Below are 20,538 nucleotides of genomic sequence, written 5' to 3'. Positions count from 1 at the left end.
GCTGTAGGCAGTATACATCTGTAATGGGTACACTGCTGCAGTCTGTATACATCTGTAATGGGTACTGTGCCGCAGTCTGTATACATCTGTAATGGGTACTCTGCTGCAGTCTGTATACATCTGTAATGGGTACACTGCTGCAGCCTGTATACGTCTGTAATGGGTACTCTGCTGCAGTCTGTATACGTCTGTAATGGGTACTGTGCTGTAGGCAGTATACATCTGTAATGGGTACACTGCTGCAGTCTGTATACATCTGTAATGGGTACTCTGCTGCAGTCTGTATACGTCTGTAATGGGTACACTGCTGCAGTCTGTATACGTCTGTAATGGGTACACTGCTGCAGCCTGTATACGTCTGTAATGGGTACTCTGCTGCAGTCTGTATACGTCTGTAATGGGTACTGTGCTGTAGGCAGTATACATCTGTAATGGGTACACTGCTGCAGTCTGTATACATCTGTAATGGGTACTGTGCCGCAGTCTGTATACATCTGTAATGGGTACTCTGCTGCAGTCTGTATACATCTGTAATGGGTACTGTGCTGCAGTCAGTATACGTCTGTAATGGGTACTCTGCTGCAGTCTGTATACATCTGTAATGGGTACTCTGCTGCAGTCTGTATACATCTGTAATGGGTACTCTGCTGCAGTCTGTATATGTCTGTAATGGGTACACTGCTGCAGTCTGTATACATCTGTAATGGGTTACTCTGCCGCAGTCTGTATACATCTGTAATGGGTTACTCTGCCGCAGTCTGTATACATCTGTAATGGGTACTCTGCTGCAGTCTGTATACATCTGTAATGGGTACTGTGCTGCAGTCAGTATACGTCTGTAATGGGTACTCTGCTGCAGTCTGTATACGTCTGTAATGGGTACTCTGCTGCAGTCTGTATACATCTGTAATGGGTACTCTGCTGCAGTCTGTATACATCTGTAATGGGTACTCTGCTGCAGTCTGTATACATCTGTATAAACTGGTACAGAAAAAGGATTGACTCTTGGGTGCATGTGAAAAAATAGGAAAATCTTTAATATATCAAACTATTACAAATACACACAAATGTTAAAAATCGGTAGAAAAAAGCATTAATGATCTCATTCATTATCATGTTAGGTCACTATATCCCACTGACTACAAAGAGAATGCCTCCTGGCCCCTCAATCACAAGTTGCTGTATATGATGCTATCATAAAAGATAGAAAGAGCCACGAAACAAAGGGGGGTAGTTGTAATCAGGACCGTGTATCTCCACCAGTTTTGACCAAAATGTCCTGCTTCAAATGACAACAAGGAAAGATGCAGGCTCCTCTGATAGTCCCATTCACAAGCTTATTTACTATTTACTGGGCTGTATTTTGCACAGCAGTGAAATGGACGATATGAACTGATTCTGCATTTTAAATTGTACGCATTGTAAATTGTCTTATACTCCTGCCTATGCCATGTGAACCACAACTAATTCCGATTACAGCTTTGCTGTACTTGGCGAAATAAAGTGATTCTGATTCTGATTATTGAACCTCCAGAGCTATAGATAGAGTACTCCCAGTAATAATTTCCAGCAATTAAAGCATCAACACTGTGGTACTTGAGCATAGATAGATATTAAGCCATGCAATTGAGGCAAAGATATTTGCAAACTTCAGATGTTGTTATAGTTCAAACATTAGGATGAAGCATGTATGCGTATAGCGAATGGCAGCCATGCAGGTAAGATGTACAATGCCCAGACAGTCTGTCATTTAAAACAGAATCAAACAGTAGTTGCCTTCACAGAAGTATCAGCATGCATAGGTCCACTCATGATCCCAATCGCGGAACAAAGACAATGGCAAGCTTGAAAGGTTAGGTACATGCAGTAAGCAAAAGTTCATGCAGGCATACAGGGAGGTACATATGGTCCAACACATTACCCCATACTCCAATGTCCTTGTATGTAGATATACAGGCTGTGGTATGCCGGAGGGCACTGGAAGTCTCTAGTAATCAGTGGGTATTCGGATGCCTACTTGCTCAACATGTTCCGCCGAATGATTTCGGCCTCATCAGGAACTGGCATCCTGAGATCTGTAGTGCCTCAAAGGTATGGCGTTCAGGTTATCGCCATTCAAATACCCGCGGCGGCCATCCATCGTCCCATACGCCCACGCCCAGGTCCCCGCCCACAACCTACCAATCACACGTAGCCGTAGGCTAACGTGCGAAGGGGTGTCTTGCGCTCCAATCGCCGCCGGCCGAACGGAAACCCGCGCTCCAAAGAGCGGAAGCACGTCATCCCCATAAGAGCAATGACAGGGAGCGAGAGGACAGGGACCCTGGGCATGCGCACGGGAACAGGGGGGCGGGGAAATGTCCCGCACAATATTAAACTCAGCAAAATAGTATTCTATAATTACATAACCTCTTCTACATATAAGATATACAGTTCTGAGAACGAAAAAACTGTTTTGAGCCACTGAGATCTTATAGTCCGTCTTAAAGTGGAAATATGGAGATATATAATCCCAAACTGCCCACTGCCATATAAATGCACATAGCAGCGCAGCTTGGTCACCCACACAAAGAGGGACATATCTCAGTGGAGCTAATAAATTAATAAACAAAAGCTCAATGAACAATAATGTCAAAAATGAAAACAGGTGTGTAGAGCAGAAATGCAAAAAAATATATAAAAAGAGGGACTCAAACTCATATGAGGCCCTTTAACCTCCTTAGTGGTAACCCCGAGCTGAGCTCGGGGTACGCCGCCGCGGAGGATATCTCAGCCCCTGGTGGGGTGATTCTTGTGCTGTAAATTGCTGTACGCGCAGCCAGCACTTTGCTAGCTGCGCGTCCAGCTCGATCGCCGCAGCTCTGCGGCGATCGTCCGCACGCAGCGGCGGAAGAGGGCCCCCGCCAGAGCCCTGCGCAGCCCGGACCAATCAGTTCCGGGCAGCGCAAAGGGCTGGATCGGATGGGTCTGACGTCAGGACGTCGGCTGACGTCCATGACGTCATTCCGATCCTCGCCATGGCGACAGGAGAAGCCATACAGGAGATCGCGTTCTATACGTGATCTCCTGTTTACTTTTGTTGCCGGCGGCGATCGGACTAGAGGGACACATGCGCCCTCTAGTGGTGTTTTATGTAGCTACCACTCAGGTAGCTACATGAAACAAACAAAAAAATATTTCCAAAAAAGTGCAATGCAGCCTCCTTGGCGGAAAAATTCAACCGCCAAGGAGGTTAAGAATAGTAACAGTAATAGTCCAGGATGCATGCAGTGAGTGTCAACCATCGCACAAAGGGTGAAGGGGAGAGAGGAGAGAACAAACACCCTGTGGGGGACACTTTAGATCTACGTCACATCTGTAATGGGTACTCTGCTGCAGGCTGTATACGTCTGTAATGGGTACTGTGCTGTAGGCAGTATTCATCTGTAATGGGTACTCTGCTGCAGTCTGTGTAAGTCTGTAATGAGTACTCTGCCGCAGTCTGTATACATCTGTAATGGGTACTGTGCTGCAGCCTGTATACGTCTGTAATGGGTACTCTGTTGCAGGCTGTATACGTCTGTTATGAGTACTCTGCTGCAGTCTGTATACATCTGTAATGGGTACTCTGCTGCAGCCTGTATACGTCTGTAATGGGTACTCTGTTGCAGGCTGTATACGTCTGTTATGAGTACTCTGCTGCAGTCTGTATACGTCTGCAATGGGTACTCTGCTGCAGTCTGTGTAAGTCTGTAATGGGTACTCTGCCGCAGTCTGTATACATCTGTAATGGGTACTGTGCTGGAGTCTGTATACATCTGTAATGGGTACTCTGCTGCAGCCTGTATACGTCTGTAATGGGTACTCTGCTGCAGTCTGTATACGTCTGTAATGGGTATTCTGTTGCAGTCTGTATACATCTGTAATGGGTACTCTGCTGCAGTCTGTATACATTTGTAATGAGTGCTCTGCTGCAGTCTGTATAGGTCTGTAATGGGTACTCTGCTGCAGTCTGTTTACATCTGTAATGGGTACTCTGCTGCAGTCTGTATACGTCTGTAATGGGTATTCTGTTGCAGTCTGTATACGTCTGTAATGGGTACTCTGCTGCAGTCTGTATACATCTGTAATGGGTACTCTGCTGCAGTCTGTATTCATTTGTAATGAGTACTCTGCTGCAGTCTGTATATGTCTGTAATGGGTACTCTGCTGCAGTCTGTATACATCTGTAATGGGTACTCTGCTGCAGTCTGTATACATCTATAATGGGTACTCTGCTGCAGTCTGTGTACGTCTGTAATGGGTACTCTGCTGCAGTCTGTATACATCTGTAATGGGTACTCTGCTGCAGTCTGTATACATTTGTAATGAGTGCTCTGCTGCAGTCTGTATAGGTCTGTAATGGGTACTCTGCTGCAGTCTGTTTACATCTGTAATGGGTACTCTGCTGCAGTCTGTATACATCTGTAATGGGTACTCTGCTGTAGGCAGTATACATCTGTAATGGTTACTCTGCTGCAGTCTGTATACATCTGTAATGGGTACTCTGCTGCAGTCTGTGTACGTCTGTAATGGGTACTCTGCTGCAGTCTGTATACATCTGTAATGGGTACTCTGCTGCAGTCTGTATACATCTGTAATGGGTACTCTGCTGCAGTCTGTATTCATTTGTAATGAGTACTCTGCTGCAGTCTGTATATGTCTGTAATGGGTACTCTGCTGCAGTCTGTATACATCTGTAATGGGTACTCTGCTGCAGTCTGTATACATCTATAATGGGTACTCTGCTGCAGTCTGTGTACGTCTGTAATGGGTACTCTGCTGCAGTCTGTATACATCTGTAATGGGTACTCTGCTGCAGCCTGTATATGTCTGTAATGAGTACTCTGCTGCAGTCTGTATACGTCTGCAATGGCTACTCTGGTGCAGTCTGTATACGTCTGTAATGGGTACTCTGCTGCAGTCTGTGTACGTCTGTAATGGGTACTCTGCTGCAGTCTGTATACATCTGTAATGGGTACTCTGCTGCAGTCTGTATACATCTGTAATGGGTACTCTGCTGCAGTCTGTATTCATTTGTAATGAGTACTCTGCTGCAGTCTGTATATGTCTGTAATGGGTACTCTGCTGCAGTCTGTATACATCTGTAATGGGTACTCTGCTGCAGTCTGTATACATCTATAATGGGTACTCTGCTGCAGTCTGTGTACGTCTGTAATGGGTACTCTGCTGCAGTCTGTATACATCTGTAATGGGTACTCTGCTGCAGTCTGTATACATTTGTAATGAGTGCTCTGCTGCAGTCTGTATAGGTCTGTAATGGGTACTCTGCTGCAGTCTGTTTACATCTGTAATGGGTACTCTGCTGCAGTCTGTATACATCTGTAATGGGTACTCTGCTGTAGGCAGTATACATCTGTAATGGTTACTCTGCTGCAGTCTGTATACATCTGTAATGGGTACTCTGCTGCAGTCTGTGTACGTCTGTAATGGGTACTCTGCTGCAGTCTGTATACATCTGTAATGGGTACTCTGCTGCAGTCTGTATACATCTGTAATGGGTACTCTGCTGCAGTCTGTATTCATTTGTAATGAGTACTCTGCTGCAGTCTGTATATGTCTGTAATGGGTACTCTGCTGCAGTCTGTATACATCTGTAATGGGTACTCTGCTGCAGTCTGTATACATCTATAATGGGTACTCTGCTGCAGTCTGTGTACGTCTGTAATGGGTACTCTGCTGCAGTCTGTATACATCTGTAATGGGTACTCTGCTGCAGCCTGTATATGTCTGTAATGAGTACTCTGCTGCAGTCTGTATACGTCTGCAATGGCTACTCTGGTGCAGTCTGTATACGTCTGTAATGGGTACTCTGCTGCAGTCTGTATACGTCTGTAATGGGTACTCTGCTGCAGTCTGTATACATCTGTAATGGGTACTTTGCTGCAGTCTGTATACGTCTGTAATGGGTACTTTGCTGCATTCTGTATATGTCTGTAATGGGTACTCTGCTGCAGTCTGTATACGTCTGTAATGGGTATGTCTGTAATGGGTACTCTGCTGAAGTCTGTATATGTCTGTAATGGGTATTCTGTTGCAGTCTGTATACGTCTGTAATGGGTACTCTGCTGCATTCTGTATATGTCTGTAATGGGTACTCTGCTGCAGTCTGTATATGTCTGTAATGGGTATTCTGTTGCAGTCTGTATACATCTGTAATGGGTACACTGCTGCAGTCTGTATACATCTGTAATGGGTACTCTGCTGCAGGCAGTATACATCTGTAATGGGTACTTTGCTGCAGGCAGTATACATCTGTAATGGGTACACTCCTGCAGTCTGTATACGTCTGTAATGGGTACTCTGCTGCAGTCTGTATACGTCTGTAATGGGTACTCTGCTGCAGTCTGTATACATCTATAATGGGTACTCTGCTGCAGTCTGTATACGTCTGTAATGGGTATTCTGTTGCGGTCTGTATACGTCTGTAATGGGTACTCTGCTGCAGTCTGTATACATCTGTAATGGGTACTCTGCTGCAGTCTGTATACGTCTTTAATGGGTACTCTGCTGCAGTCTGTGTACGGCTGTAATGGGAACGCTGCTGCAGTCTGTATACGTCTTTAATTGGTACTGTGCTGCAGTCAGTATACGTCTGTAATGGGAACTCTGCTGCAGTCTGTATACATCTGTAATGGGTACTCTGCTGCAGTCTGTATACGTCTGTAATGGGTACTCTGCTGCAGTCTGTATACGTCTGTAATGGGTACTCTGCTGCAGTCTGTATACGTCTGTAATGGGTATTCTGTTGCGGTCTGTATACGTCTGTAATGGGTACTCTGCTGCAGTCTGTATACATCTGTAATGGGTACTCTGCTGCAGTCTGTATACGTCTTTAATGGGTACTCTGCTGCAGTCTGTGTACGGCTGTAATGGGAACGCTGCTGCAGTCTGTATACGTCTGTAATGGGTACTGTGCTGCAGTCAGTATACGTCTGTAATGGGAACTCTGCTGCAGTCTGTATACATCTGTAATGGGTACTCTGCTGCAGTCTGTGTACGGCTGTAATGGGAACGCTGCTGCAGTCTGTATACGTCTGTAATGGGTACACTGCTGCAGTCAGTATACGTCTGTAATGGGAACTCTGCTGCAGTCTGTATACATCTGTAATGGGTACTCTGCTGCAGTCTGTATACATCTGTAATGGGTACTCTGCTGCAGTCTGTATATGTCTGTAATGGGTACTGTGCTGCAGTCAGTATACGTCTGTAATGGGAACTCTGCAGTCTGTATACATCTGTAATGGGTACTCTGCTGCAGTCTGTGTACGGCTGTAATGGGAACGGTGCTGCAGTCTGTATACGTCTGTAATGGGTACACTGCTGCAGTCAGTATACGTCTGTAATGGGAACTCTGCTGCAGTCTGTATACATCTGTAATGGGTACTCTGCTGCAGTCTGTATACATCTGTAATGGGTACTCTGCTGCAGTCTGTATACATCTGTAATGGGTACTCTGCTGCAGTCTGTATACATCTGTAATGGGTACTCTGCTGCAGTCTGTATACATCTGTAATGGGTACTCTGCTGCAGTCTGTATACATCTGTAATGGGTACTCTGCTGCAGTCTGTATACATCTGTAATGGGTACTCTGCTGCAGTCTGTACAGTGTATACGTCTGTAATGAGTACTCTGCTGCAGTCTGTGTACATCTGTAATGGATACTCTGCTAGGCTTTTATGTTTTTGGGGTCCTATGGGAGGAAAGCGCTTTAAAAAATGTGATCAGAGAGATGTATAAAAGCCAGCACTCCAAGATTTACAGTAGTTATATTTCATGAAAGGGGGATATATGGATGATATGTGGTACAGATCACAAACTACCACCTCCGTGTTTGTATGAATCCTGCGTGCTCATGATCTTCTTAAAGATGCAAACCATGGATCAGTTAGAAAGAAAGAGCATTAAATCAGGCACTGCAATTATTGCTGATTTATTCAGTATTCAAGTATTGAATTGATCTATGTCTCGTGCGCTCACTTGTTACAAAATAATAACTAATACATATACAATATTCAAAACATACAATTTGCAAAATGTTGCCTCTTAAAGTCCAAAGGCTAATTCACGTGTCCATGGGTCGCTGCACCAAACATCAAGCATCAGATGTGTGTTAACAAAGTTCCTTCCAAGATGCTGCGCTCACATGTGTTTGACCTCTTCATAAGGTTGTATCACTCAAAAAATGAAATGAAATGAAAACATAGCGTAAAACTGTATTAGAACATTGCCACGTCCCTCACACCCAGTGCCAAGAATTGCTCATGGACTCTGCCCAAGTGTCACCACAGACCACCAGGTCACACAGGTCCTCACCATGTATTATGGCCGCCAACCACAGACAGCAGAGAAAGCACCTTGCACCTTGCAAACAGTGTAAGTTCCCTCAAAGCTTCACACCACCACCAGCAAACGTGGCCTCTCACCTTCTGTTTTGCTGCCCAAATTATAAGACAGCAACTGCACTCAGAACACCCAGCGGATCTTTCACTGCCAGTCTCAAATAGATGTTTCCATAGGAGTAGGGTTCTCACATCAGCCTAATAACTGAGAAGCTCCACATAGTGTAAAACCATTCGCTTTAATAAAATAAATAAAAGTAGTGCACTCACAGATTTCCAGTAAAAGCAAGCATTTCAATAAGTCATCCACGCCAGCTATGTCCGCCCGTAGCTCCGCCCTACGCGTTTCGTGCATGCGCACTCATCAGGGGCTTGAGGCGTATGACCAGCCAGCGCCTTAGAATACTCTTATTCCCACCCAATCGACCAATCCCCAACTTTACCTCAACCAAGATGGCCGCCGGAATACTTCCGCCCTACGCCATCCCTCTCAAAGCCAATGAGAAGTTGCCATGTCAGCAAGGGTCACCCCCGTGATTCCATTCAGCCCGCTGTACTCCCAATGGAAGGTTAGCCGCGGCCAATCACACCCAGGGTGCCGTCCCCACCATCATTTCATGGCTAGTAGTATCAACATGCCGATATTCCGGACCTCTGATTGGCTGGAAACAAAAACTTCCGCACTGATACGGAACTCATAATGTTTACATACACTAGGGATAGAAGGAAATTCCGCATCAATACGGAGTTCCTAGCGATTAAATATAATAGAATTGAAAGGCAAATTCCGCATCATTACGGCATTCCCAGTATCATATCCAATAAGATCCACTCCTCAAACCCCGTATTATATCAATGCAACTTAACCATATTAGCTTTCCCATCAAATTACACAGAATCAATTTTAACCTTTTCCATCATACAGCACATTATCAACTTTACATAATCCCAAAAGCCAGCATTTAATACCATGATGGATTGAACCATATACCCACCCTTCTCTCTTTACGTGTCTTCACCAGACATATTGACAACTGGTCAACTTTGATTTTACCACTTAATCTCTACTGTCTCCATCCAATACCCAATATCCAGTAAAAACCGATAGACTCCCTTCTCCTTGTGTTCAATGCCCGGGCCCCAACCGATGCACACATCCACATCCCCCACAAACATGGCAGAACGTGAACGGACGCACCAGAAAGAACCCGCCTCACCGGACACAAGGCCTGACAATCCCCAAATCACATAGAACACAAATAACCCACACCCCCCCCCCCCACCCCATTAGCCACAGCATTGTCCACCACTAAGATCCCTTATCCAAATGGGGTACATCTGTGTCCCAAAAAGGGGGCACAGATCTATCCCACATGACAACTAATCGTTAGAAATAAAACAGTTCAAATCGAACTCGACATTGAGACCTCTCGGGTGCAGAGTTTTCAATTCATGGATCCAGCGCGACTCCATCCTAGATAATTCCCTAACCTTATTGCACCCTCTCCAACTCCCCCTTAATCTATCAATTCCACAGAAGTTCATCATGCCCGGATTCCGCCCATGATGTTCAGCAAAGTGTTTAGACATATTGTGTGCAGGATTACCTTTTTTAATATTCCTAACATGTTCGCCAATACGGTCCTTTAATTTCCTCGTGGTCCTCCCAATGTATTGGTGTCCACAAGGACACCAACACATATATACAACATAAGTGGTACTGCAAGTAATGCAATCCCTAAGTTTGTATTCCTTTCCAGTAACCCTTCCCATGACTTTATTGCGTTTCTGCGCCTGCGATTCTATGCAACCTACACATTTTCTGCATGGATAGAACCCTTTATTTCCCATCATATCACCCCTGCTCTTTTTTGGGCCATCAATAAAGCTTGGAACTAAAGTTACTTAAACTTACTTAGTTCCAAGCTTTATTGATGGCCCAAAAAAGAGCAGGGGTGATATGATGGGAAATAAAGGGTTCTATCCATGCAGAAAATGTGTAGGTTGCATAGAATCGCAGGCGCAGAAACGCAATAAAGTCATGGGAAGGGTTACTGGAAAGGAATACAAACTTAGGGACTGCATTACTTGCAGTACCACTCATGTTGTATATATGTGTTGGTGTCCTTGTGGACACCAATACATTGGGAGGACCACGAGGAAATTAAAGGACCGTATTGGCGAACATGTTAGGAATATTAAAAAAGGTAATCCTGCACACAATATGTCTAAACACTTTGCTGAACATCATGGGCGGAATCCGGGCATGATGAACTTCTGTGGAATTGATAGATTAAGGGGGAGTTGGAGAGGGTGCAATAAGGTTAGGGAATTATCTAGGATGGAGTCGCGCTGGATCCATGAATTGAAAACTCTGCACCCGAGAGGTCTCAATGTCGAGTTCGATTTGAACTGTTTTATTTCTAACGATTAGTTGTCATGTGGGATAGATCTGTGCCCCCTTTTTGGGACACAGATGTACCCCATTTGGATAAGGGATCTTAGTGGTGGACAATGCTGTGGCTAATGGGGTGGGGGGGGGGGTGTGGGTTATTTGTGTTCTATGTGATTTGGGGATTGTCAGGCCTTGTGTCCGGTGAGGCGGGTTCTTTCTGGTGCGTCCGTTCACGTTCTGCCATGTTTGTGGGGGATGTGGATGTGTGCATCGGTTGGGGCCCGGGCATTGAACACAAGGAGAAGGGAGTCTATCGGTTTTTACTGGATATTGGGTATTGGATGGAGACAGTAGAGATTAAGTGGTAAAATCAAAGTTGACCAGTTGTCAATATGTCTGGTGAAGACACGTAAAGAGAGAAGGGTGGGTATATGGTTCAATCCATCATGGTATTAAATGCTGGCTTTTGGGATTATGTAAAGTTGATAATGTGCTGTATGATGGAAAAGGTTAAAATTGATTCTGTGTAATGTGATGGGAAAGCTAATATGGTTAAGTTGCATTGATATAATCCGGGGTTTGAGGAGTGGATCTTATTGGATATGATACTGGGAATGCCGTAATGATGCGGAATTTGCCTTTCAATTCTATTATATTTAATCGCTAGGAACTCCGTATTGATGCGGAATTTCCTTCTATCCCTAGTGTATGTAAACATTATGAGTTCCGTATCAGTGCGGAAGTTTTTGTTTCCAGCCAATCAGAGGTCCGGAATATCGGCATGTTGATACTACTAGCCATGAAATGATGGTGGGGACGGCACCCTGGGTGTGATTGGCCGCGGCTAACCTTCCATTGGGAGTACAGCGGGCTGAATGGAATCACGGGGGTGACCCTTGCTGACATGGCAACTTCTCATTGGCTTTGAGAGGGATGGCGTAGGGCGGAAGTATTCCGGCGGCCATCTTGGTTGAGGTAAAGTTGGGGATTGGTCGATTGGGTGGGAATAAGAGTATTTTAAGGCGCTGGCTGGTCATACGCCTCAAGCCCCTGATGAGTGCGCATGCACGAAACGCGTAGGGCGGAGCTACGGGCGGACATAGCTGGCGTGGATGACTTATTGAAATGCTTGCTTTTACTGGAAATCTGTGAGTGCACTACTTTTATTTATTTTATTAAAGCGAATGGTTTTACACTATGTGGAGCTTCTCAGTTATTAGGCTGATGTGAGAACCCTACTCCTATGGAAACATCTATTTGAGACTGGCAGTGAAAGATCCGCTGGGTGTTCTGAGTGCAGTTGCTGTCTTATAATTTGGGCAGCAAAACAGAAGGTGAGAGGCCACGTTTGCTGGTGGTGGTGTGAAGCTTTGAGGGAACTTACACTGTTTGCAAGGTGCTTTCTCTGCTGTCTGTGGTTGGCGGCCATAATACATGGTGAGGACCTGTGTGACCTGGTGGTCTGTGGTGACACTTGGGCAGAGTCCATGAGCAATTCTTGGCACTGGGTGTGAGGGACGTGGCAATGTTCTAATACAGTTTTACGCTATGTTTTCATTTCATTTCATTTTTTGAGTGATACAACCTTATGAAGAGGTCAAACACATGTGAGCGCAGCATCTTGGAAGGAACTCAGTATTCAAGTATTGTGCAGTGAATTGCAAAATAGTTGTTGCATACAAACGGTAGGTGCATATAGCAGTCGTTAAGATGGTGCATTAATAAGGTCATAAGTAGTGACAATTGTATCCTACCATTGCTGAGGTAGATGGCAGTGGTTGCAGGGCAAAAAAAAACGAGGCTGTCAGTTTTTTTTGCCCAGTACCCACCACCATCTACCTTAGCAATGGTAGGATACAATTGTCACTACTTATGCCGCTTTACAAATGTGTTGGTTGTTTGATGCCTCTTGTTAGTTTCAGAGTATATGATTTACTGAGAATTTTGTTGGCAAAAGCAGATTTGCAATTTGAGCTGCCTTCCAGAAAATATTTTAGCTCTGTTTCTTTTACAGTCCAAGTGGATCCCATCTGTCATGTTTGGACCAAGTCAAAATGTATCTCCTCACAGACGGAACCTGCAAGTGTGGCCTGGAGTGCCCCCTCATTCTGCCAAAGGTATGTGCCTAGCAGGGGCATGTCTAGGTAATATAGCACCTATGCATAACACTGGAATTGCATCCAACCCCCTTGCCCCATAACAACCGCTTCTTTTCTTTTATATATTCATTATGGTTTGTGTCTTTTGTGTGAGATATAGCAGAGGTTGCTTGTGTTGTCCTTAGATACCAGAATTAAGCAGCTGGGTTACCCAAATATCAGAATTTAATGTGTCCCCAAATGCATAAATTGAGTAGCCATGGTCCCCTAGATCAGGGGTCCCCAACCACCGGGCCGCGGCCCACTGCCGGTCCGTTGGCAGTTTCCAGCTGGGCCGCGGCGGGTCTGTCATCTCACCCCTCTCACCCCCGCGGCCGCTGCTGTGTTACCTTATGAGCTGGCGGCCGCTTATTCTATTAGATTCCCCCAGGCGCCGGTCTCCTGTTTGCAGCATCTCCTATTACAGCAGTCAGCAGCACGTCTTGCGGCTGCTGTAAGGAGGGAAGGGAGCAGGGCAGCGGTTGCCATGGTAACGGCGATGCATATCGCCGCTACAGGAAGCCGCTGCCCTGCCTCCTTCACTCCTTACAGCAGCTGCAAGATGTGCTGCTGACTGCTGTAATAGGAGATGCTGCAAACAGGAGAGCGGCGCCTGGGGGAATCTAATAGAACAAGCGGCCGCCAGCTCATAAGGTACCACGAGCGGTGGCCGTGGGGGGAGAGGGGGGCACTACCTACACATACTAGGGCGCTATACTGGGCACTATACTAGCTATACCGGGGCACTACCTACCCATACTGGGCACTATACTAGCTATACTGGGGCACTATACTAGCTATACTGGGGCACTATACTAGCTATACTGGGGCACTATGCTAGCTATACTGGGGCACTATACTAGCTATACTGGGGCACTACTTACCCATACTGGGCATTATACTAGCTATACTGGGCACTATACTAGCTATACTGGGGCACTATACTAGCTATACTGGGGCACTATACTAGCTATACTGGGGCACTATACTAGCTATACTGGGGCACTATACTAGCTATACTGGGGCACTATACTAGCTATACTGGGGCACTATACTAGCTATACTGGGGCACTATACTAGCTATACTGGGGCACTATACTAGCTATACTGGGGCACTATACTAGTTATACTGGGGCACTATACTAGCTATACTGGGCACTATACTAGCTATACTGGGCACTATATTAGCTATACTGGGGCACTACTTACCCATACTGGGCATTATACCAGCTATACTGCCACTATACTAACTATACTGGGCACTATACTAGCTATACTGGGGCACTACCTACCCATACTGGGCACTATACTAGCTATACTGGGCACTATACTAGCTATACTGGGCACTATACTAGCTATACTGGGGCACTACCTACCCATACTAGGGCGCTATACTGGGAACTATACTGGGGCACTACCTACCCATACTGGGCACTATACTAGCTATACTGGGCACTATACCTGGCACTATACTAGCTATACTGGGGCACTACCTACCCATACTGGGCACTAAACTAGCTATACTGGGGCACTACCTACCCATTCTGGTCACTACACTAGGGCACTATGCTAGCTATACTGGGGCACTATGCTAGCCATACTGGGGTAACTAAACTCCCTATACTGGGTCAACTATGATAGTTATGCCACTGCACCCCAGCCCCCCCTTAACCCGCTGCGCACGACACTGTCCACTAGGTTGGCCACCCAATATATACACACACACACACACACACACACACACACACACACACACACACACACGGTCCTCGGAAAAAGCTTTGGTCAGAAAGTGGTCCCCGGGCCAGAAACGGTTGGGGACCCCTGCCCTAGATATTAGTTAAGTACCTCAAAATTAAAGAAATAATCACGTTCCCTAATAAAATAATCAAATGCCTCCAGATAAAATAATTACGTAGCCACTTGCCTCAAGATAAACAAGTACCCCCCCAAGTATAGGTAATGAGGTGTCCCTAAGTATAAGTAGCCCTTCCAGTATACCCCAAGTATAGATAATGAGGGGTGTCCCCCAGTATAAGCACCCCTCAGTATATTTGGTGAAAGGCGCCCCCTCATTATAGGTAGTGAGAGGTAACGCCTCCCCCCCCCCCCCCCCCGTATAATTCGCCCCTCAGTACGGGCAGTAAATAATGTCCCCTGGTATAAGTAGCCCCCCAGTATAGGTGGTGGGAGGAGTTTCCCCAGTAAAGGTAATGAAGCATCTCCCAGTCTGGTGATGCAGCATGAGGGAGCAGGCATGGCACAAGCTGTGCCTGCACCCCTCTAGATACGCCACTGGTGCCTAGGTGTCCAGGTGTTTGGTATACTAATTGTAATATAGGATTATCAGTGGCGTCAGATCTGTGTTGAGCTTCTGCATATATCGTATTCTGTCTTCTGAATTGCTGCTTATGTCCATCCACCTTCATGCTCTCTGTTTGACCATTGTAGGTGTTCAACTTTGACCCTGGAGCCGCTGTGAAACAAAGAACCGCTGAGGATGTCAAGGCGGATGAGGATGTGACCAAACTTTGCATCCACAAGCGTAAGATCATTGCTGTGGCCACACTGCACAAGAGCATGGAGACGCCGCACCCCTCACTGATGTTAACAAGTCCTGGGGGCGGAACAAGTAAGTTCACACCTCGTATTATGGCACCAGACATGAAAAAAAAAAATCTATGTAATGGGTACTAACTATGCTGCAGGCCCATTAGCAGCTTCAAAGGAATTATCGCAATAAGTCCTCTGCTTTTGACTTCAGCCAGCAGAACTCGCTGTGCTGTAAGTCGTTGTTTTCATAAACTGAGGAGTCGGATGATTTTTGTACAAAATCCACAGCCCTAAGTATTAGACTAAGGAGTCGCAGTCGAGGAGTCTGAGCCATTTTGGGCACCCGGAATCGAAGTTGGAGTCGGAGTCGTGGTTTCATAAACCAAGGAGTTGGAGTCGGAAGATTTTCGTACCAACTCCACAGCCCGGCCTTTCTGTCCCCCATGTGTCCCATTGTGTCCCCGTGTCTTCCTTTGCTGGGGGGGAGAGCTGAAGAGGACTCAGGAGGACAATACAGGGAGTCCCCGACATTTTGGTGGGTCAGGGGTTCGTATTGGTGGGCATTTGTAAGTCGGGGACTCCCTGTATTTGGCATAAAAGACACAGGTACCATTTTTAGGGGAGAAAAAGTGTGCCATATAAAGAAAAATGCTGTTTTTTCATGCTACGGCATGCTAATGATGTTATAAGCAAAGAAGAGCAGAAGACAACCAAAGATTAATTATTCCCCCAGGACCTACGTTTCCCTTCAGCTTTGCCTTGAGCCGTTGTGAAGTCACTCAACTAACATATACTGATGCATTTTGTGATCAAAAAGCTTTTTCTGCAGTTAAAGCCTTATAATAATTAGTCATGGGCAAAATATTCTCTTAACATACAAATTCCCACTGAAAGGTATTACATAGTTACATAGTTACATAGTTACTTTGGTTGAAAAAAGACATACGTCCATCGAGTTCAACCAGTACAAAGTACAACTCCAGCCTGCTCCCTCACATATCCCTGTTGATCCAGAGGAAGGCGAAAAAACCCTTACAAGGTAAAAATTCCTTCCCGACTCCAGATGGCAATCAGATAAAATCCCTGGATCAACATCATTGGCATTACCTAGTAATTGTAGCCATGGATGTCATTCAACGCAAGGAAAGCATCTAAGCCCCCTTTAAATGCAGGTATAGAGTTTGCCATAACGACTTCCTGTGGCAATGCATTCCACATCTTAATCACTCTTACTGTAAAGAACCCTTTCCTAAATAAATGGCTAAAACGTTTTTCCTCCATGCGCAGATCATGTCCTCTAGTCCTTTGAGAAGGCCTAGGGACAAAAAGCTCATCCGCCAAGCTATTATATTGCCCTCTGATGTATTTATACATGTTAATTAGATCTCCTCTAAGGCGTCTTTTCTCTAGACTAAATAAACCCAGTTTATCTAACCTTTCTTGGTAAGTGAGACCTTCCATCCCACGTATCAATTTTGTTGCTCGTCTCTGCACCTGCTCTAGAACTGCAATATCTTTTTTGTAATGTGGTGCCCAGAACTGAATTCCATATTCCAGATGTGGCCTTACTAGAGAGTTAAACAGGGGCAATATTATGCTAGCATCTCGAGTTTTTATTTCCCTTTTAATGCATCCCAAAATTTTGTTAGCTTTAGCTGCAGCGGCTTGGCATTGAGTACGATTATTTAACTTGTTGTCGATGAGTACTCCTAAGTCCTTCTCCAAGTTTGATGTCCCCAACTGTATCCCATTTATTTTGTATGGTGTTAGACCATTGGTACGACCAAAATGCATGACTTTACATTTGTCAACATTGAATTTCATCTGCCATGTATGTGCCCATATAGCCATCCTATCCAGATCCTGTTGCAATATAACACTATCTTCCTTAGAGTTGATGATTCTGCACAATTTTGTATCATCTGCAAAAATAGCAACATTGCTCACTACTGTATCCACTAGGTCATTAATAAATAAATTGAAGAGCACTGGACCCAGTACAGACCCCTGTGGGACCCCACTGCTAACAGTCTCCCATTTTGAGTATGATCCATTGACCACAACTCTTTGTTTTCTGTCCATTAGCCAGTTCCCTATCCAAGCACACAGACTCTTCCCCAGTCCTTGCATCCTCATCTTTTGCACCAGACTTTTGTGGGGAACAGTGTCGAAGGCCTTAGCAAAGTCTAAGTATATCACATCTACAGCATTCCCAATATCCATATTAGCATTCACTACCTCATAAAAGCTGAGCATGTTAGTCAAACAGGACCTGTCTTTAGTAAACCCATGTTGATGCTGAGAAATAAGATTATTTTCTACTATGAAGTCATGTATAGTATCTCTTAGTAACCCCTCAAATAGTTTGCATACAACTGATGTTAAGCTTACAGGTCTATAATTTCCTGGATCTGATTTTTTGCCCTTCTTAAATAATGGGAAAACGTGGGCTGTACGCCAATCCACTGGGACTCTGCCAGTTGCAAGAGAGTCACAAAAGATAAGATAAAGGGGTTTATCTATAACTGAACTTAATTCCCTTAGGACCCGAGGATGCATGCCATCCGGGCCAGGTGCCTTGTCTATTTGCAATTTATTTAGTCTTGCCTTTACTTCTTCCTGCGTTAAGTATTTAATATTACAGTTAGAAGATTGAGACTCTTCCGCCTCTGTAATTTGCAACAGTGCTGTTTCCTTTGTAAAGACAGAAGCAAAGAAAGCATTTAATAACTCTGCCTTACCTTGGTCATCCACCATTGAGTTTCCACCTTCATCCTTTAGGAGTCCTATACAGTCAACCTTTCTTTTTTTAGAGTTGATGTACTTGTAAAACTTTTTTGGGTTAGATTTGATATCCCTAGCGATTTGATTTTCAGCTTCGATCTTTGCTAGCCTAATTTCTTTTTTACAATTTTTATTGCACTCCTTGTAATTGCTGAGTGCAGCCTCGGACCCCTCCTGTTTTAGGACCTTATAGGCATTCTTTTTCCTCTTCATTTTATCTCTAACCTTTCTATTCATCCATAGAGGCCTTTTTTTATTCCTAGACATTTTGTTTCCATATGGGATATACACACTACAATATTGATTGAGAATACGTTTAAAAGCTTGCCATTTCCCTTCAGTGTCCTCCCCTTGTAGTACATTATCCCAGTTCACCAAACTTAGTGCCTGCCTAATTTGATTGAACTTTGCTTTTCTAAAATTCATAGTTTTAGTGGTCCCGCTGCCCCGTGGCCTATCAGTCACCAGATCAAACGTTATCATGTTGTGATCACTATTTCCCAAATGTTCTTGAACCTGCACATTTGATACATTATCTGGTCTATTCGAAATGATCAGATCCAGTAACGCATTCCCCCTAGTTGGTTCCGTTACCATTTGAGTCAAGTAATTGTCCTGTAGTGCTGCCAGAAATCTGCTGCTTTTACCAGAATGGGTAGCCTCAATACCCCAGTCAATGTCTGGAAAGTTGAAGTCGCCCATAACTATGACCTCATTTTTACTTGCCGCTTTTTCAATTTGCTGTAGTAATTGCAGTTCTGCAGCTTCATTAATATTACATCCAGCTTAGTTGTTAGTTAAAGCAATACTGAAGCAACGCTTCCTGCTTCTCCGTGCCCCCTGTCCACTGCTGTACCCCATTGAAATTCCATGCCCCTGGGGACTCCTCAGAAGGCACTCAAGCCAGTGCATCCGTACTGGGCATGCTCGAGCCCAGTATTGCACATGCACAGCATACCTCCCAACTTTTTGAGATCAGAAAGAGGGACACTTAAGCCACATCCCTGCCACACCTCTAACTTTACCCCTACCACACCCCTAGTCACGCATACCGTAAAGATTTCATAAAAATATGTTGTTTGATCATTCAAACCCCCACTGGTCCTTTCTATCCTGGTCCATTTTCCTTCATATTAACATTTGAAAATAAGAAATACATACATTTAAAGGATGGGAATAAATTTAGAGTCAAACACATTTTTGAAGTAGAAAATTACAAATATTGACATATGTCTGTAAATGAGTACTCAAAAGTGGGACAAATGAGGAAGAAAGGGGGACAGAGGGATGAGATCTCCAAAAGAGGGACAGTTGGGAGCTATAGCACAGTATGGACCCACTCGTGTACGGAAGTACTCCGGCTGCGAATACTTCCAAAGCCTTCACAAGGACTCCCAAAGGCATAATTGACTACTTGGTTGAAAAAAGTCAACAGGGGACAGGGGTGTATTGAAGTCACTGAAAGAGGACTGAGAAGACTATGGGATCCAGAGCCATCCCACTACATAGGTGCTTTAAAGCCCACAGATATAGTAGACAAATTATACGAATATCACCTGCATACTGTTTTCAATGTGTATTTTTAACCACTCCTCACTTAAAGTGAACCAGAGACGAAGCACCCTCATGTATTTTACCATATATATCAGTGGGAACATTAGAGAAAAAACCTACCCTGCTCTCGGTTTCATTCTTCACTGCTCAGCCTGCTTGTTAGCAACCCTGATAAAATCCCCGACTGAGCTTTCAGTCTGGCTTTGCTCAGAAATCATTATAGCTGAGTCATTATAGCAGAGCCAGAAGGGGGCAGGCTTGGGCTTGAAAAAAACATCAGAGAAGACAGACTCAGCTATAATGATTCCTAAACAAAGACAGACTGAATGCTCAGTTGGGGATTTTATCAGGGCTGTTAACAAGAAGGCTGAGCAGTGAAGGATAAAACAGAGAGCAGGGTAGGTGTTTTCTCTAATGTTCCCACTGATATACAATGGAGGAAATAATTATTTGACCCCTCACTGATTTTGTAAGTTTGTCCAATGACAAAGAAATGAAAAGTCTCAGAACAGTATCATTTCAATGGTAGGTTTATTTTAACAGTGGCAGATAGCACATCAAAAGGAAAATCGAAAAAATAACCTTAAATAAAAGATAGCAACTGATTTGCATTTCATTGAGTGAAATAAGTTTTTGAACCCTCTAACAATAAAAGACTTAATACTTAGTGGAAAAACCCTTGTTTGCAAGCACAGAGGTCAAAGACAAGACAAGACAAATAACATTTATATT

The 20,538-nt window shown here is 44.6% G+C and overlaps 1 protein-coding gene across 1 annotated transcript in view; it reads left to right on the top strand.

Annotated features, from left to right (window-relative positions):
* Positions 1-20,538, top strand: part of MBD5 (methyl-CpG binding domain protein 5) — a 137,646-nt gene that overhangs the window by 70,449 nt on the left and 46,659 nt on the right. Inside the window, exons 4-5 of the mRNA XM_068245854.1 lie at positions 12,792-12,894; positions 15,367-15,547. Of these exons, the coding sequence (XP_068101955.1) occupies positions 12,792-12,894; positions 15,367-15,547 (284 nt within the window). The remainder of the gene's footprint in view (positions 1-12,791; positions 12,895-15,366; positions 15,548-20,538) is intronic.

This window comes from Hyperolius riggenbachi, chromosome 7 (genome assembly GCF_040937935.1).
Source record: "Hyperolius riggenbachi isolate aHypRig1 chromosome 7, aHypRig1.pri, whole genome shotgun sequence".
Classification (NCBI taxonomy): Eukaryota; Metazoa; Chordata; class Amphibia; order Anura; family Hyperoliidae; genus Hyperolius; species Hyperolius riggenbachi.
This window is presented reverse-complemented; position numbering and strand designations above follow the sequence as displayed.